The sequence below is a fragment of the Oryctolagus cuniculus genome, chromosome 1 (assembly GCF_964237555.1).
Source record: "Oryctolagus cuniculus chromosome 1, mOryCun1.1, whole genome shotgun sequence".
In the NCBI taxonomy this organism is placed as follows: domain Eukaryota; kingdom Metazoa; phylum Chordata; class Mammalia; order Lagomorpha; family Leporidae; genus Oryctolagus; species Oryctolagus cuniculus.
Window position 1 is genome coordinate 134,569,692 of NC_091432.1, and position 17,001 is coordinate 134,586,692.

The following is a 17,001-nucleotide window of genomic DNA, read 5'->3' on the forward strand; positions in this document are numbered from 1 at the left end:
GCCGGCACCCCAGGTTCTAGTCCTGGTTGGGGCGCTGGTTCTGTCCCGGTTGCTCCTCTTCCTGTCCAGCTCTCTGCTGTGGCCCGGGAAGGCAGTGGAGGATGGCCCAAGTGCTTGGGCCCTGTACCCCATGGGAGACCAGGAGAAGAACCTGGCTCCTGGCTTCGGATAGGCTCAGCTCTGGCCACTGCAGCCATTTGGGGAGTGAACCAGTGGGTGGAAGACCTCTCTCTCTCTCTCTCTCTCTCTCTCTAACTCTATCTTTCAAATAGATCTTAAAAAAAAAAAAAAAAAAGGAAGGTTATGACTTCAGGGAGATGCAAATAAAAGCCTCCGTGAGGTTCTACCTCACCCCAGTCTGAATGGCTGTCATCCAAAAATCAAACACTAACCAATGATGGTGAGACTGTGGGGGAAAAGGTACCCTAATCCACTCTTGCTGGGATTGTGAACTGGTGCAGCCACTGTGGGAGACACTAAGATTCCTCAGAAAGCTGGAAACAGATCTACCATATGGCCCAGCCATCCCCCTCCTGGGAATCTGCTCAAATGAAATGAAATCAGCCTATGAAAGAGTTATCTGTACCCCCACATTTATAGCAGCTCAATTCACAGCAGCTAAGATATGGAATCAACCAGATGTCCATCAACTGATCACTGCATAAAGCAGTTATAGTATCTACACATGGTGGAATACTACTCAGCCATAAAAAGAATGGAATCCTTTCTTTTGCAATAAAATGGATGTAATTGGAGGCCATTATGCAAATTGAAAGAAGCAGTCCCTAAAAGATAAATATCATATGTTTTCCCTGATTCGTGGTAACTAATATACAGAGTACAAAAAATGTAATGTATTTGAGTGAAATTGACATCTTGAGATTTGATTCTTGTTTATAGCCTTTGTCTATACTCCTGAGGAAGAGTGGTTTTTCCACTTACTACTTGTTGAATTCTTTATTTAGTGGAGGGTTAAGCTTATGATTATAAAGGAAACTGGAAGTATGTCACTGCAAAAATTAAAGATACGTAAGAAAGGCAGGAAGAGGCAGGGTGGAGGTGAGGGAGGGAGGAAGGATGGGGTGGGAAGCATCATTGTGTTCCTAAAACTGTGGGCTGAGCAATGTGGCATGGGATGCCAGGATGCCAGCATCCCACATCAGTGCTGGTTCGAGACCTGGCTCCTCCACTTCTGATCCAGCTCTCTGGATGGCCTGGGAAAGCAGCAGAGGATGGCCCCAGTCCTTGGGCCTCTGCACCCGAACGGGAGAGCAGGAGGAGGCTTGTGGCTTCTGGCTTCAGATCGGCGCAGCTCTGGCCATTGTGGCCATCTGGGGAGTGAACCAGCAGATGGAAGACCTCTCTCTGTCTCTACCTCTCTCTCTCTCTGTAACTATGTTTCAAATAAATGAATCTTTAAAAAGAAAAATAACTATATATATGAAATCCAGGAAATGTGTACACATAAAATTTTTAATAATTTTGTAAATTATACATAAGTATATAAAATTTTAATTTTATAAAAATAGTTACGGCTTTCACCAGCTACCATGCTGTGATGCTCCTCCAGCAGTCCCGGGAAATGACAGCTACAGTGAGGGCTGTGTTTCCCCAGCCAACAGCAGGCCAGGCCCGAGGGCCACACCCCGGCCTGAGCCAGCTTGGAGGCAGCTTCTGGGTCACTCACTCCCCAGTTGGCCGCAACGGCCAGAGCTGTGCCAATCTGGAGCCAGGAGCTTCTTCTGGGTCTCCCACGCGGGTGCAGGGCCCAAGCCCTTGGGCCATCCTCTGCTGCTTTCCCAGGCCATCCAGAAAGCTGGATCGGAAGCGGAGCAGCCGGGTTTCGAACCGGCGTCCATATGGGATGCTGGCACTGCAGGCCAGGGCTTTAACCCGCTGCGCCACAGCACTGGCTCCCCCGCCCCCCCCCCCGAACTTTTCTTCAAGAGAATAAAAGAGAAGCAGCCGTGATTAAATAAGAGTGATGCGGTGTAGCGGCGGCTTCCACGCAGATAGAATCTGGACGCACGCAGTTCTGCCCCAGGACTCCGTACCTGTGAATACTTATTACTGGTATTGCCGCGTTGCAAAGACCCGGGAGGCGCGGAGCGCGCAGGGGCGGGGCAGGTGCAGGGGTGGCGCCGGCGGGCCCGGAAGCCGACGGCACGGAGCGGCCTTGGGCCATGGCGGCGCCCGGCGCGCTGCTGGTGATGGGCGTGAGCGGCTCCGGGAAGTGAGTCCAGGCCCGGGGTGGGGGCGCGCCGGAGAGCCCGCGCCCTGCCGCTCGCTGCTGCGCAAGCCGCAGCCAGGCCTGGCCCGGGCCCTGCAGGGCCTGGGAGGGCGACCCCGGGGCGGGCGGAGCCTGGGTGGCGGGAGGGGCGGAGGCCGGCCCGCGGGGACCCGGTGCCGCCGGCGGGGCCCCGGCTCGGGGCGCACCGCGGCCCAGCGGGGGGACTGTTTTCCAGCTTACACGGAAGGAGCCCGCGCTCGCGGGCAGGGAGGCTCCCGAGGGTGCGGGAAGCGGGGAGAGGCGGGCGCCCGGGTCCGCCCTCCCCCCTGCAGCCCCGGGAGGTTGCCGTCTGCCTCCCGGTTGGACCCAGAAGACACAGGTCCCGCAGCATTCAGGGTATCATAACCTCCAAAGGCTCGCCGTGCGCTTCCAGAGGTTTACTTGTTTGTTTGTTGCTGGGTTTGGTTCTGGTTTTTAAAGCGGAGGAGGGGTGGGGCGCTGACGTCACAGAGACGCAGGTGGCACCTGCTCACCTGCGGGGGCGGGGTGAAAGGTAAGCTCTTAGATGGGCTTGTGCTGACGGGCACCGGTGCCCACATCCCGGATCACAGGGCCTGAGTTTGAGTCCCAGCTCCGCTCCCAGTTCTACTCCCTGTGCGGGCTGTGTGGACAGTAAGGGGTTGAGATTCCCAGGGTGAGTGTAGATAAAGAAGCTGACCTGCGCCCTCCTGGCTCAGAGGGTTAAAGGTCAGGGAGATGTGGCAAATGTTACAGCAACCCTAGACTGCAGCAGCAGTGAAATTTTTTTTTTTGGCCAGGCAGAGTTAGAGAGAGAGAGAGTTATAGACAGAGAGAGAGAGAGAAAGGTCTTCCTTCCGTTGGTTCACTCCCCCAATGGCCGCCATGGCCGGCACCCTGGTGATCCGAAGCCAGGGGCCAGGTGCTTCCTCCTGGTCTTCCATGGAGTGCAGAGCCCAAGCACTTGGGCCATCCTCCACTGCACTCCCAGGCCACAGCAGAGAGCTGGCCTGGAAGAGGAGCAACCGGGACTAGAACCCGGTGCCCACATTGGATGCTGGTGCCACAGGCAGAGGATTAACCAAGTGAGCCACAGCGCCTGCCCGCTGCAGGGTTCTAATTGCACTGCCTAACATTTGCCATCACCTAAATGGCTGAAGAGAACACTAGTGTCACAACAGAAAAGTTCCTGAAAGCATTGTTAATGCAAAATAATAAGCTTGAAGATAATTTTAAAAATTCTGCACAGCAGGGAGCATAAAACTGATTACTGAGAAGTCTAATGGGTGTTTGTGAGATCTGAAAGGTGGCCTTTGAAAAAGACAGCGGGACAGGTGTTGCTTGTGTGTTCAGTGCATTGCAGGGGGACACACGGAGCCAGTCTCTGGTCCCCAGGGTCGAGGGCTTCAGCGCCTCTGGGGCAGCCGTCTGTCCCCTGGGCATGCGGCGTGGGAGGAAGCCGTGTGCATGGTGGGCAAGGAGCAGTGGTAACTGACACATCTCTCTTCTCCACAGGTCGACCGTGGGCGCCCTGCTGGCATCCAAGGTAGCCTGTTCACAGGGGCTCTGGGCTGCATGTGCCACTGTGTGCTTGCGTCCTGGCTCCCCTCCCTCCCTTCCTGCGGGCCTGCCGTGCTTTGTATGGACCCTCTCCCCACCCCACGGCGTGGCCTGGAACCCACTGGCGCAGTTTCCCCTTGATGATTGCGAATAGTAGTGAATGGAAAAGGGCGCCCCACAGGTGGTGGGAGTGTTTCTGCACCTGCCCGCTAGTGACCCCTGGTGGCTGTCAGGCGAGCTGCACCGCCTGCCGCTTTGAGCACATAGACCCTCTTTTCCTTTTGTTCTTAAAGCTGGGCTGGAAATTCTATGACGCGGATGACTACCACCCGGAGGAAAATCGCAGGAAGATGGAAAGGGGGATCCCGCTGAACGACCAGGTAAGGCCGGCTGGCCGTGTACAGCGCAGGCTGAGGTCTGGGCAGCACCTGGTGGGGTCCAGGGCCCGAGTCGGGAGTCATGAGCCCCAGGTGCTGCCGGGAGCCGGGTGCACGCCAGGGCCTCCCCTGGTGTTAGCGGCGGCCCTGAATTCTCTGGACTCAGCTCCAGGGACAGAGCCTGCCACAGCCCCATGTCGTGGGACTTTACAATGCAGCCCCTTAAAGGAGGAAGTACCTTTCTCTGAAGGGAGGAGAGAACTTCCACTCTGCTCATGGCTTTAATACTGAAAGAGATTGTGGATGCAAAAGGCTCCCAGAGCCTAGGCAGCTCATGTCAAGAGCCTCGGGTGATCACTGACGTCATACCTAGGAGTGCTGATTATTAAATCAACAACAGGAGTCACTGTGCACTAACTCCCTATCAGGACCTCTGTCCTTAATGAGTTGTATTACGAGAGTGAACTGTAGAACTTGTTCTCAAACAGTTTGTGTGTGTGTGTGTGTGTGTGTGCAGATTGTTGAGATCTTTACTTAGTATAGAGTTGGTCTTCTGTGTACAAAGTTAATTGAAATCGAATCTTAATGGAGAATGGGCCTGGGAGTGGGAGAGGGAGGAGGAGGTGGGTGTGAGTGGGGTGGGAGGGCGGGGATGGTGAGAAGAATCACTGTATTCCTAAAGTACATATGGAATTTGTACTCATTAAATAAAAGGCTTCTTTGGGGGAAAAAAAAAAAAAACGAATGCCGTCCCTAAGAAGGCAGAGGCTCCGCCGTGCCCCCTGGTGGCGGGGCTGGTCATCTCCTCTCAGGCCAGTCGGCCTCCTCCCCAAAGCCACGGAGACCTTTGCAAACTCCAGTCTGGCCATCCCCGCTAATGCCCAGGCTCCTAAAGGCGTGTGGTCTGGCCCAGGTGCCAGGCTCCAGTGTGTTGCTATGGGAGCCGCCGTGGCCCCATGAGTGAGCCCCTCCTGCTCCCCGACTCCTCCCCACTGCTGCCTGGAATGTGCTGACCCCCACCCCCACCCCCAGCCCTGCTCCAGCTTCAGGTCTTGGCTCCATGCCGCTTCTGCAGGGAAGCCCTCCCTGACTGGCTTCCCGGATCCGTGGTGGACTCGCCGAGCACCGTGGCAAATCTGTTGCCCTGTCCCAGCTGCAGCATGACAGTTGAAATCAAATGTGAGCATTTCATTCATATTTGTGTCTCGGCAACTAGATTTTAACATCCTCCCCCAAAAAAGGGGCAGCGGCTGTGGCTGTTTTGGTTAAGAAAATATCTATGGCATGCGTTTGGGGGAATGCATGAGTGCCCGCGTAGCCATCTCCCAGGGTCTCTGTTAACCAGTCAGTCAGGCAGGGTGCACGTGTTGGCGTTCACCGGCTGTCACTCAGGCGATGCGGGTGCGCAGGACCCCCAGCCTGGGCCTGGAGCAGCCCTGGCATGCAGGGCCCACGTGCTCCGAGAACAAAGGCCAGCACTGCTATGTGCGCTGTCAGTGGCCTTGGCTCACCCCCTCCACCCCGAGGGGTGCTTGCCCCATCTCTGGTCCCACGGTTCTGCCTTGAAGGGCTGTCAGTGGACCGTGACTGGAGCCGCTCCAGGGACTCTGTGGGCCGCTGCCGTCATAATGAAGTGAGCAGCTGGGACCCCCCGAGTAAGACTGCAGAGGCCCCGCTCCCGTGGACCTTGGGCCAGGAGACAGGTGACAGGCAAGCTGGGGGCAGCGATGAAGTGCTATGAAGAAAAGAAACTAGGCCGATGATGGAGCGGAGTGGGGCGAGGGGAGGGTGGAGCGACCTTAGCTAGGGGCCAGGGAAGCTTGCTGGTGATGGTGGGGGCGTGGGTGCTCGCTCTGGGTCTGCCCTGGGTTTTAGGGAGCCGTGGGGAGGGGAGAGAGACTGGGAGGCTGGGCATCCTGAGCTTTGCAGGCCTGTTTGCTGGTGCTCTTTGCTGGGTCGCAGCTCCTCGCGTGGAGGACCAACAGGGCTGTGTGGCGCGCCGGGTCCCCAAGGTCAAGAAGAGAGAGTGGCCCGTGTTGAACATGGTTTCCTTCTCACGCGTGCTGTCGCTCACTTCCTGCACGCGAGCCTGGGGCTCCGGAAGGCTCTGGGGATGTGGAGGGGAGGGGCAGCCCGGCAGCTCAGGCCGGTGGCTTCACTGGACTAAGACTGGGAATGAGCTACCCGAAACATGGGGATCTGACCCAGAGCCCCAGTTTCTCTCCACACTCACCTCCGTTGCCCTCGAGGAGGTTTTTCTATAACTGAAACCTTGACACACAGAGATTTAAAAGGAGCACCTGATTGGGTGGACCGAGAAATGAGGGTGGGGGCGGGGTGGGGGGGTCAGGCTGTCACCTTCTGGGTGCTCATCGTGTCCTGCACGCGTGGGCCCCGTGTCACACAGAGGGCTGGCTTAGTGATCTGCTCAGGCCCCTTCCAGGCCCGGGTTCCACAGCTGTGACTGTACTGAGTGATCGCTCTCCTGCAACAGTGGCGTGGAGCATTCGAGAGAAGCCTAGACTTTAGCTAGAGAGCCGGTTGAAATGATCAGGGACAGCATTTTAGTTTTTAGGAGAAAAAATCAGTTTGATGTCTAGCTTTGAGTCCCTTTATGTTTGAGACTAGTTTTTAAAGATTTATTTTATTTGAGACTAGTTTTCTTATACAATGGGGCTGTTAGGCTAAATGGTTTCCAAGTTTCCAGCTGGTGCTAGAGTTCTGTATTTTTTTTTTAAGATTTATTTATTTATTTGAAAGTCAGAGTTATACACAGAGAGAGGAGAGGCAGAGAAAGAGAGAGAGAGCGAGAGCGCGTGCCTTCCATCTGCTGGTTCACTCCCCAGATGGCCACAACGGCCGGCTCTGCGCCATCCAAAGCCAGGAGCCAGGAGCTTCTTCTGTGTCTCCCACATTGGTGCAGGGACCCAAGGGCTTGGGCTATCTTCTGCTTTCCCAGGCCACAGCAGAGAGCTGGACCGGAAGTGGAACAGCCAGGACTCGAACTGGCACCCATATAGGATGCGGACATTGCAGGTGGCAGCTTTACCCACTACACCACAGCACCAGCTCCTGTATATGTGTGTGTGTATATATATATATATATATTTAAGATTTATTTATTTGAAAGTCAGAGTTACACACAGAGAGAGGTGGGGCAGGGGGGTCTTCCATCAGCTGGTTCACTCCCCAGTTGGCCACAATGGCTGGAGCTGGGCAACCTGAAGCCAGGAGCCGGAAGCCTCCTCTGGTTCTCCCACGTGGGTGCAGGGGCCCAAGCACCTGGGCCATCTTCTACTGCTTTCCCAGGCCATAGCAGAGAGCTGGATCAGAAGTAGAGCAGCCGGGTCTCAAACCGGCACCTGTGTGGGATGCTGGCACTGCAGGTGGCGGCTTTACCTGCTATGCCACAGCACCAGCCCAGTTGACATTCTTGACACCAACCCAGCGAGTCAGAGCGAAGGTGTGGGTAACAGCTGGGCTGGTCCCAACCAGCTTCCCCTCGCCTGCCACACACACACACACACACACACACAGCATCGTGCCATGGGAGGCACCTGTGGATGGAATACAGGGCGCCCAAGGCAGAAGCCCAGGGAGGAGACTGGGGAGGACGAGAGAGTGTGCTGTCACAGGGCTCTCAGGGCATAGGAGTTGAACACACCAGGAGCTTTTAAGAGCTGTGCAGGAGGAAGCTCATTAGGATTTAATGCGGTGTGAAAGCCAGCTCCCAGGCTGCAACAGCCACGTCCACGAAGCTCGGCAGCCGTCCTGAGTGCCCGGCTGTAGAGCTTGTCCCTCACTGCACACCAGTCCAGGGGGACGGGCACCCACGCCGGGCTGTGGCAGTGACGCTGATCCCAAGGGATTCCCAAGCTGCTGTCCGTGAGCCTCTCCTGTGTGCCGGGCCCACGCCGGTGCTGCCTGAGTAGACTTCAGCTGCACAGTATGTTTAGAGGGCTGGGGGTGGGGTTGATGGTGCAGCCGCTGAAGACCCCTCTTGGGACGCCGGCGTTGGAGTGCTGGTTCCACCCTGCCTTCCAGCTGCTGGCTAACGCCCACACTGGGAGGCCGCGGTGGTGGCTCAAGTAGTTGGGTACCTGCTGTGCACTAAGGGAGACCCGGACGAAGCTCCTGGCTCCTGAGTTCGGCCTGGCCCTCCCCATCTGTTGTGGGCATTTGGGGAGTGAACCAGCAGACGGAAGATGGCTCCCTGCCTGTCTCTGTCTCTCTCTCTCTGTCTCTCTCTCTCTACCTTTTAAATAACTAAATAAGTTTTGAGCACATTTTGAGGAGTGCCGTTTTTCCTGATTATCAGGGCAGTATTTGTAGTGAATCTGGAAAGTGTGCTGGGCTCCTCCATCCCCAGGTGTCTACTGATTAAGCTCTGGGGTTTTTCTTCTCCCTCTCTCTGCCTTTCACCTTAATAAATAAATTCTTTGTAAAAGGTTTTTACGAAAAGAATCATTGGTAATTGAATAAACTTCCCTGCCTCTTTGGTTCATCCAGAACCCAATACAGGCTGAGCAGCCCATATCCACGATCTTTGGGAGCAGCCGTGTTTGGGTTTGGGGTTTGTGCAGAGTTGGGGATGTTAGCGTGTATACTGAGATAGCCTTGGGGGGGGCCCGGTCTGAACACAGAATCCCATTTATGTTTCACATGCACCTTGAACACACAGCCTGGTGGTCATTTTGTACAGTGCTTTTAATGCTGGTAAACTGGAAGACCTAAACAGAGTTGGAGAATTTCCTAGGACAGAATTCAAGAATTCCAGAAAGTGGGCGTGGGGGGCCTGGTCCTGTGGCTGGGGCGCTGTTGAGGAACGGCTTTGCTTGTCCCACTCCATGGAGTGACCCCTGCCCCCGCTCTGAAGAGAGCCACTAAGATCTAAATTTTAAAAGGGGGAATGTGTGTGTGTGTGGTTAGCTGCCCAGCCCTGGACCCGGTCTCCCGGCTCCTTAGCACCTGAGATGTGACTGCCACATTGTCTGTGCAAACAACATCTGGAGAAGTCACTTGGTGTCCGCTTTAATTGCAGGATAGGATCCCGTGGCTCTGCACGCTGCACGATGTTTTACTAAGGTAAGAGAGCTCCAGGCCTTGGCACAAGCCAGTGAATCAGGAAAAGCCAGTGGAAACCACAGGAAGAAAAATCCATCCGTGAAATCAGAACTGACTGGGGATGAAGGGCCTCGGGAATGGAAGGCACTTCTGGCAAGGAACCGGCCACGATTCAGGCAGCCACGGAGCTCACTGCGGCTCTTTCTAGAATTGCTAGCCTGGGACTCCCCATCAGCCTCTTGGTTTCGACAGCCTGCTGCTTCCTCTGTGAAGTGGGGATCGATACAGCTCCCGCTCACAGATTAGTATGACGAGTACGTGAGGTGGTGCCTAGCACTTAGAACGTGTCGCAGTGAGGGCTGAGAACCAAGGTTAACGGTGCTGTCCCTGTTACAGACGACCTCAGCCATCACTTGTCCCCTACCTCAGGCTGGATCCCAGGAGGACCTGGTAGCATTTGTAAGCCCACAGACACTTGGCCCCTGAGATTACAGTCCCGCAGTGTCCAGCTCTGTAGTCTGCCCTGAGCAAACACCCCTCCCAACCCCAAGGGCCTGAACCCACTGGAAACCCCAGTTGAGACATGGAAAGAAAAAAAGAAAAATCAGAAAATGGGTTATAAATCTTGCTTTCTAAGATGAAGACATTTTGTAAAAAGGTTTATTATTTATTTATTTGAAACGCGTGGTGGTGGAGGGAGAGACAAGATCTTCCATCCACCAAGTGGCCACAACAGCAGGAGCTGGGCCGTACCAAAGCCAGGAGCCTGGAACTCTGGGTTTCCCACGTGGGTGCAGGGGCCCAAGGACGTGGGCCATTTTCCGCTGCTTTCCCAGGTGTGTTCGCAGGGAGCTGGATCGGAAGCAGAGCAGCTTAGACCAGAACCGGTGCTCTGATAAGTGATGATGATGTCACAGGCAGTGGCTCAACCTGCCGCACCACAATGCCGGCCCCTTGATTTTAACTTTGCAGGGTTTAGGGTTTTAGGGTCTGACCTCCTGCCGCCTTGGTTTCTAGCAGATAGCCTCAGCAGAGTTTACCTGCGCTGTAATATAGACCAGTAATGGACGCAGAAGTGAGCAGCTGGGGCCGGCGCCATGGCTCACTTGGTTAATCCTCCGCCTGCGGCGCCGGCATCCCATATGGGAGCCAGGTTCTATTCCCGGTTGCTCCTCTTCCAGGCCAGCTCTCTGCTGTGGCCTGAGTGAAGGATGGCCCAGGTGCTTGGGCCCTGCACCCCAGGAGGAGGCGCCTGGCTCCTGGCTCCTGGCTTCGGGTCAGCACAGCGCTGGCTGTGGAGGCCATTGGGGGAGTGAACCAATGGAAGGAAGACCTTTCTCTCTGTCTCTCTCTCTCACTGTCTAAGTCTGCCTGTCAAAAAAAAAGTGAGAAGCCTGAGGATAGATTGACCCCCAACCTCTGGACCCAGGTTAAATAAAGTCTTGGGTGTGCATGTAGTGGAGTGGCTAAGATACGCTTGGGATGCCGACATCCCATATCAGAGTGGCTGGATCCGAATCCTGGCTCCACTCCCAATTTTAGCTCCCTGCTAATGCACACTGTGGCAGACGGGAAGTGATGGCTCAAGTAGTTGGATCCCTGTCACCCACATGGGAGACACAGGTGGGGATCCTGGCTTTGGCCTGAACAGACGTTTAGGGAATGAACCTGGGCATAGATCTTTCTTTGTCTGCATGTCTCTGCTTCTGTCTTTCAAGTACAAATAAATACATAAGGGGCCAGCGCTGTGGTGCAGTGGGTTAACGTCCTGGCCTGAAGCGCCGGCATCCCATATGGGCGCTGGTTCAAGACCCGGCTGCTCCACTTCCTGTCCAGCTCTCTGCTATGGCCTGGGAAAACAGTAGAGGATGGCCCAAGTCCTTGGGCCCTTGCACCCACGTGGGAGACCTGGCAGAAACTCCTGGCTCCTGGCTTTGGATCGGCGCAGAGCCAGCCATTGCAGCCAATTGGGGAGTGAACCAGTAGATGGAAGGTATCTCTCTCCCCTCTCTGTGTAACTCTCTTTTGAATAAATAAATAAATCTTAAAAAAATACATAAACTGGAAAACAAAATAATTGTTGAAAAAACCACAACACCGTGTGCTCACTGCTGTCTTGGGAATGGCTGGCAGCTCAGCACAGCCAGCCCACAGCACCCAGAGACTCAGGCGGCTGCAGATAGAAAATACAACGCAGTTTTGCCTGTGACTGAACAGCCCACAGCACCCAGAGACTCAGGCAGCTGCAGATAGAAAATACAACGCAGTTTTGCCTGTGACTGAACATGGACTCCTACGCATGAGTTTCAAATTTTTTTTTTTGCATGCAAGTAAATTGTAATTCCATTGTCTATGAACTTTTTGAAGTACCCTCACACATTTTCCTTGTCACTGTTCCCTAAGCAGCATAACTGTTTACAAGGCATTAGGAATTATAAGTTATACAGAGGTGTTTTAAAGTATACAGGAGCAGGGCTGACAGTTCAGCCAGGGTCAGCCACTGCCTGTGACACGGGTATCCCATATGAGCTCTGAATCAGGTCCCCGTCCGGCTGCTCCACTTCTGATCCAGCTCTCTGCGATGGCCTGGGAAAGCAGCAGAGGATGGCCCAAGTGCTGGGCCCCTGCCATTCCACAGGGGAGACCTGGATGGAGTTCCTGGCTCCTGGCTTCCAGCTGGCCCGGCCCCAGGCGTTGTGGCCATTTGGAGAGTGAACCAGCAGATGAGAGATCTGTGCGTCTCCCTTTCTTTGTGTAATTCTGCCTTTCAAGTAAATAAACCTGTGTTTCAGAAAATAGGGCACACAGGAGGGTGTGCGCAGGCTGTATGCAAATGCTGTTTTACAGAATGGACTTGAGCATTGACGGTTTTGATGATGCACTTCACTGCTGGGTCTCCCGTCTAATGTGCCTGTAGCCCCTTCAAGGACACATCCCAAAGTTTGGAAAGGAACTCTGTACAGAGCCCCAGGCCCGCTGGTTACCTGTGCATCTGAATCCTGAGTCCTTTCCCAACCGCAAAATGTGCGCCTCCCACCCATGAGCTACAGGGATGCCATCATACTTCTCCAGGGTGGACTCTGGTTTCCCGCCCCTCACTGGAGTTTTGTCCTCAGTGCAACTCTGGAAACTTCACTTTCTGCTCACCTCGACGACAGAGACCAGTGCCCCCTCCAGCTCTGTGCCGGCAACCGCACGCTCTCCCAGCGCACTGCAGAAGAGGCAGGGGGAAAAGGCAGTTGTACTGTGCCTGACGCTTTAGCCCCCTAGGGGAAGGGCTGTAACCAGAAACACCACCGCCCAAGGCTTCCCCGCCCTCTCTAATGCCGTCCATGGGCTGGGATGTAAGACAGGAGTCCTGCGCCCGGAACTGACATGGGTTATTTTGGTTTAAAAATATTTATTTATTTGAAAGGCAGACTTACAGAGAGGCGGAGAGGTCCTCCATCTGCTGGTTCACTCCCCAAATGGCCACAATGGCCGGAGCTGCGCTGATCTGAAGCCAGGTGCTTCTTCCAGGTCTCTGACATGGGTGCAGGGGCCCAAGGACTTGGGCCATCTTCCACTGTTTTCCCAGGCTATAGCAAAGAGTTAGATGGGAAGTGGAACAGCTGGGACTCGAACCGGTGCCCCTATGGGATGCCGGCGCTGCAGGTGGTGGCTTTACCTGGTACGCCACAGCATGGGTTATTTTAAATGTTGTTAGCTTCTCTCTCTCTCTCTCTTTTTAAAACAGAGACATAGCCTCAGGACAGCATGTGGTTCTAGCCTGTTCAGCCCTAAAGAAAATGTACAGAGACATCCTAATACGAGGAAAAGATGGCGCCGCTCCCACAGGTGAGGAGCCGGGGAAGGAAGACAAGCCAACAGCAGTGCAGCTCTTGGCGGTGTATCTGAGTGGCTCATTTGCGGCCATCTCTGGACGCCTGCTCCAGAGGAAGGGACACTTTATGCCCCCCGAGTTACTGCAGTCCCAGTTTGACACCCTGGAGCCCCCGTGTGCTCCGGAAAACTTCATGGAGGTCAGCGTGGACCGAAGTCTTTCGGAGATCACGGCGACGATCCTGGACACTCTGAAAATGAACTGAGAATCACGCACGCCAGCGCTCTGGAAAACAGGTGGGCAGCGTCTCCAGCCCAGCCCAGCCAGCCCAGCCCAAGCCTTGTTCCATCCGCCTGCATGCTATGAATCCTTCCCAGGAGGAGCGACCACAGAGCGTCAAGATAGACTCGTCGGCTTGTGTTTTTAGGGATTTGTGATACAAGTGTCACAACGGGAGAAGAAGAAAGGAAATCAGACTCAAGTTGGAGTCAAAAACTCATCTTCAACTCAATCAGATGACCAGAAATCCTTACCGAGTTGAGAACATTCTCACTCGTGCCTTTGCAGAAATACATGCAACTTCTTGGGAAGCCATGACACGGTGGCAAACAACAACCTAAATGAAAGATCCTGGTGAACAAGACCCCAGCAGAAGGAACAGGCCATCAAGGAGAGAGGCGCCTTTCTCTGAAGGGAGGAAGGAACCTCCACTGTGATACGGCCTTGACTAAACAAGCTCAGAGGGGCTTCCATAGCCTACACAGCTCATGGGCAAGAGTCTTGGGTGATTGCTGACGTCATAAATAAGAGTGCCAATTGTTAAATCAACAACGGGAGTCACTGGGTACATGCTCCCCACGTAGGATCTCTGTCCTTAATGTGTTTTACTATGAAACTTAAAAACAACACTACTAGTCGAACAATACCCTATACCTTGTGCAGTTGTGTGAGTGCAGCCTGTTGAAATCCTTGCTTAGTGTATACTAAGTTGATCTTCTGTATATGAAGGTAATTGAAAATGAAACTCGATGAAGGGCGGTATGGGAGAGGGAGTAGGGGAGGGGAGGGTCACAGGAGGGAGGGAGGTTGGGGGGGGTAGCCACAACAATACAAAAGTTGCACTTTGTAAATTCACATTTATTAAATAAAAAACATGAATTTTTCTGCATGACTTACTGATAACATTTTAATTCGTAGTTCTATCACTTCACAGTTGAGAAAATACAGAATTTGCAGATTAATATTTTCTTAGCATGATTGGATCCTAAAACGTTGAAATTTTCAAAATGTCTTCTTACTATTTGTAAATGGCATTCACTCTGTTTACTGGCTAAAATGTTGTCTATGTTCATATCTTACTAACCTGCTGATTTTTCCAATAAAATTATTTAATTAAAAAAAAAAAAGGAAAGAAATGCAACTTCCAGGTCTCTCACCTTGAGCTGCGGTTCAGCTGTTGGGCTAAGATCACAGAGGAGAGCAGTGGCCGCTGGGCCAAGATCACAGAGGAGAGCAGTGGCCGCTGGGCCAAGATCACAGAGGAGAGCAGTGGCCGCTGGGCTAAGGTCAGAGGAGAGCAGTGGCCGCTGGGCTAAGATCACAGAGGAGAGCAGTGGCCGCTGGGCTAAGATCAGAGGAGAGCAGTGGCCGCTGGGCTAAGATCAGAGGAGAGCAGTGGCCGCTGGGCTAAGATCACAGAGGAGAGCAGTGGCCGTTGGGCTAAGATCAGAGGAGAGCAGTGGCCGCTGGGCTAAGATCAGAGAAGAGCAGTGGCCGCTGGGCTAAGATCACAGAGAGCAGTGGCCGCTGGGCTAAGCTCAGAGGAGAGCAGTGGGACAACAAGCTGTTGAACCAGCAGTCAGCGGCCTGATACAATACATTTGCCTGCAGCAGTAACGACTCCCTTGCCCTCTGGCTGAAGTTATGCCAGCTCGGGGATGCACGTTCAGTGGAGTGCCCGGTTCCTGTCCCAGCTACTCTGCTTTTTTTTTTTTTTTTTTTTTTTTTTTAACAGGCAGAGTGGACAGTGAGAGAGAGAGACAGAGAGAAAGGTCTTCCTTTGCTGTTGGTTCACCCTCCAATGGCCGCCGCAGCCGGCGCACCGCGCTGATCCGATGGCAGGAGCCAGGTGCTTCTCCTGGTCTCCCATGGGGTGCAGGGCCCAAGCACCTGGGCCATCCTCCACTGCACTCCCTGGCCACAGCAGAGAGCTGACCTGGAAGAGGGGCAACCGGGACAGAATCCGGCGCCCCGACCGGGACTAGAACCCGGTGTGCCGGCGCCGCTAGGCGGAGGATTAGCCTAGTGAGCCGCGGCACCGGCCTAGCTACTCTGCTTCTGACGCAGCTCCCTGCTAATGTGTGCCCTGGGAGACGCAGAAGATGGCTCAAGTACATGCATCCTGCCACCCGTGTAGGAGACTCAGAAGCAGTCCTGGGTTCCTGGCTTTGGACTGGCCCAGCCCTGACTGTGGCAGGCATTTGGTGAGTGAACCAGGGGATGGAAGATCTACCTTTCAAATAAAACTGAAAATAAAAAAGTCTAAAAAATTTGTTTAAAATAAAGTGATGCCAACTCACAGTGCTAAGAGCATTCTTGGCTCATCAGCAGTTCCGTGCCAGGCAGTGGGTGCTGTGTGTGTGACAAGCTAGCTTGCCACCTGTCCCTGCATCCTGCTGTCTCCCTCTTCCTGGGAGAACCGGGATCAGCTGCTGGTTCAGCTGAAGCCACTCCTTGTTCACAAAGATGTAAGTGCTGTCACAGGTCTTCCTGATGAGGTTGGAAAAACCAGCAAGACGGGCTAGCACTGTGGCGTAGCGGGTTAAAGCCGTCGCCTGCAGTGCCGCCATCCCATATGGGCACCAGTTTGAGACCCGGCTGCTCCACTTCTGATCCCACTCTCTGCTGTGGCCTGGGAGAGCAATGAAAGATGGCTCCTAAACCCACGGGGGAGACCAGAAGAAGCTCCTGGCTCCTGGCTTTGGATCGGCGCAGAGCGGGCCGTTGTGGCCATCTGGGGAGTGAACCAGCAGATGGAAGACCTCACTTTCTCTCTCTCTGCCTCTCCTTCTCTCTCTGTGTAACTCTTTCAAATAAATAAATATTATTTATTTTATAAAAATTACATTTTATAATTATTTTAATGATTACTTGAAAGTTTTATTATTATTATTTGAAAGAGTTACACAGAAAGAGCAGAAGCAGAGAGAGAGAGAGAGAGGTCTTCCATCCGAAGGTTCACTCCCCAACTGACAGCGGCGGCCGAAGCTGCGCCGATCCGAAGCCAGGAGCCAGGAATTTTTCAGGGTCTCCCACGCAGGTGCAGGGGCCCAAGCACTTGGGCCGTCTTCCACTGCTCTCCCAGGCCATAGCAGAGAGCTGGATTGTAAGTGGAGCAGCCAGGTTTCAAACCAGTGCCCATATGGGATGCCCGCGCTTAGGTCAGGGTGTTAACCCTCTGAGCCACAGCGCTGGCCCCATAAATACATCATTAAAAAAAAAAAAAAAAAAAAAAAAAAACAGCAAGACATCATAAGGGCTGGCTCCTAATGCACAGGTAAAGGCATGGTGTAAAGCAAGCTCCCACCCTGTCTCCCTGTGGGATTTGTAGACTTACAAGCTTTTTATGCCATGTGCTACTCCACACAGAGGAAATCTTGCTGTGGCTTCTGACCAGATCACCTACCAGGTCTGGGATCCCAGGTATCAGTTGCCTTGACAAACTGTTCTTACCTGGGGCTCCCTCCATTGGTTCATGTGGTCTCAGGACTCCTCCTCAGTGTGGGGGAGGTAACTCAGTGCTCCACCCTCAGACAACAAGGAGACTTCAGGGTCCCGCATGGTGGCACAGTGGGCTGAGCCGCCACATGGAATGCAGGCATCCCATCCCAGGTTCAAGCCCCAGCCGCTCCTCTTCTGATCTGGCGTCC

General features: G+C 53.9%; 1 protein-coding gene and 1 long non-coding RNA gene across 12 annotated transcripts in view; one reads left to right on the forward strand and one right to left on the reverse strand.

The window, feature by feature from the left end:
• LOC103352408 (uncharacterized) overlaps positions 1–2,193 on the reverse strand; it is a 37,927-nt gene extending 35,734 nt beyond the window's left edge. For all 4 annotated transcript variants that reach the window (XR_011378819.1, XR_007914573.2, XR_519885.4 and 1 more), the window contains exon 1: positions 2,055–2,193. This is a non-coding gene — a long non-coding RNA (uncharacterized lncRNA). The remainder of the gene's footprint in view (positions 1–2,054) is intronic.
• On the forward strand, positions 1,954–16,591 carry IDNK (IDNK gluconokinase). 8 transcript variants are annotated; one of them, XM_008274899.4, is made up of 5 exons: positions 1,954–2,073; positions 3,764–3,794; positions 4,102–4,188; positions 9,227–9,270; positions 12,986–16,591. In XM_008274899.4, the coding sequence occupies exons 1-5, from the start codon at positions 1,985–1,987 to the stop codon at positions 13,335–13,337; spliced, it is 603 nt and encodes a 200-aa protein (XP_008273121.2). In that variant the 5' UTR covers positions 1,954–1,984; the 3' UTR covers positions 13,338–16,591. The 8 variants fall into 8 exon arrangements, with proteins under 8 accessions (XP_008273121.2, XP_008273122.2, XP_002721323.2 ...); XM_008274900.4 differs by having other exon boundaries at positions 2,035–2,056; XM_002721277.5 differs by lacking the exon at positions 1,954–2,073 and adding an exon at positions 2,103–2,233.
• The last annotated feature ends 410 nt before the right edge of the window (positions 16,592–17,001 follow it).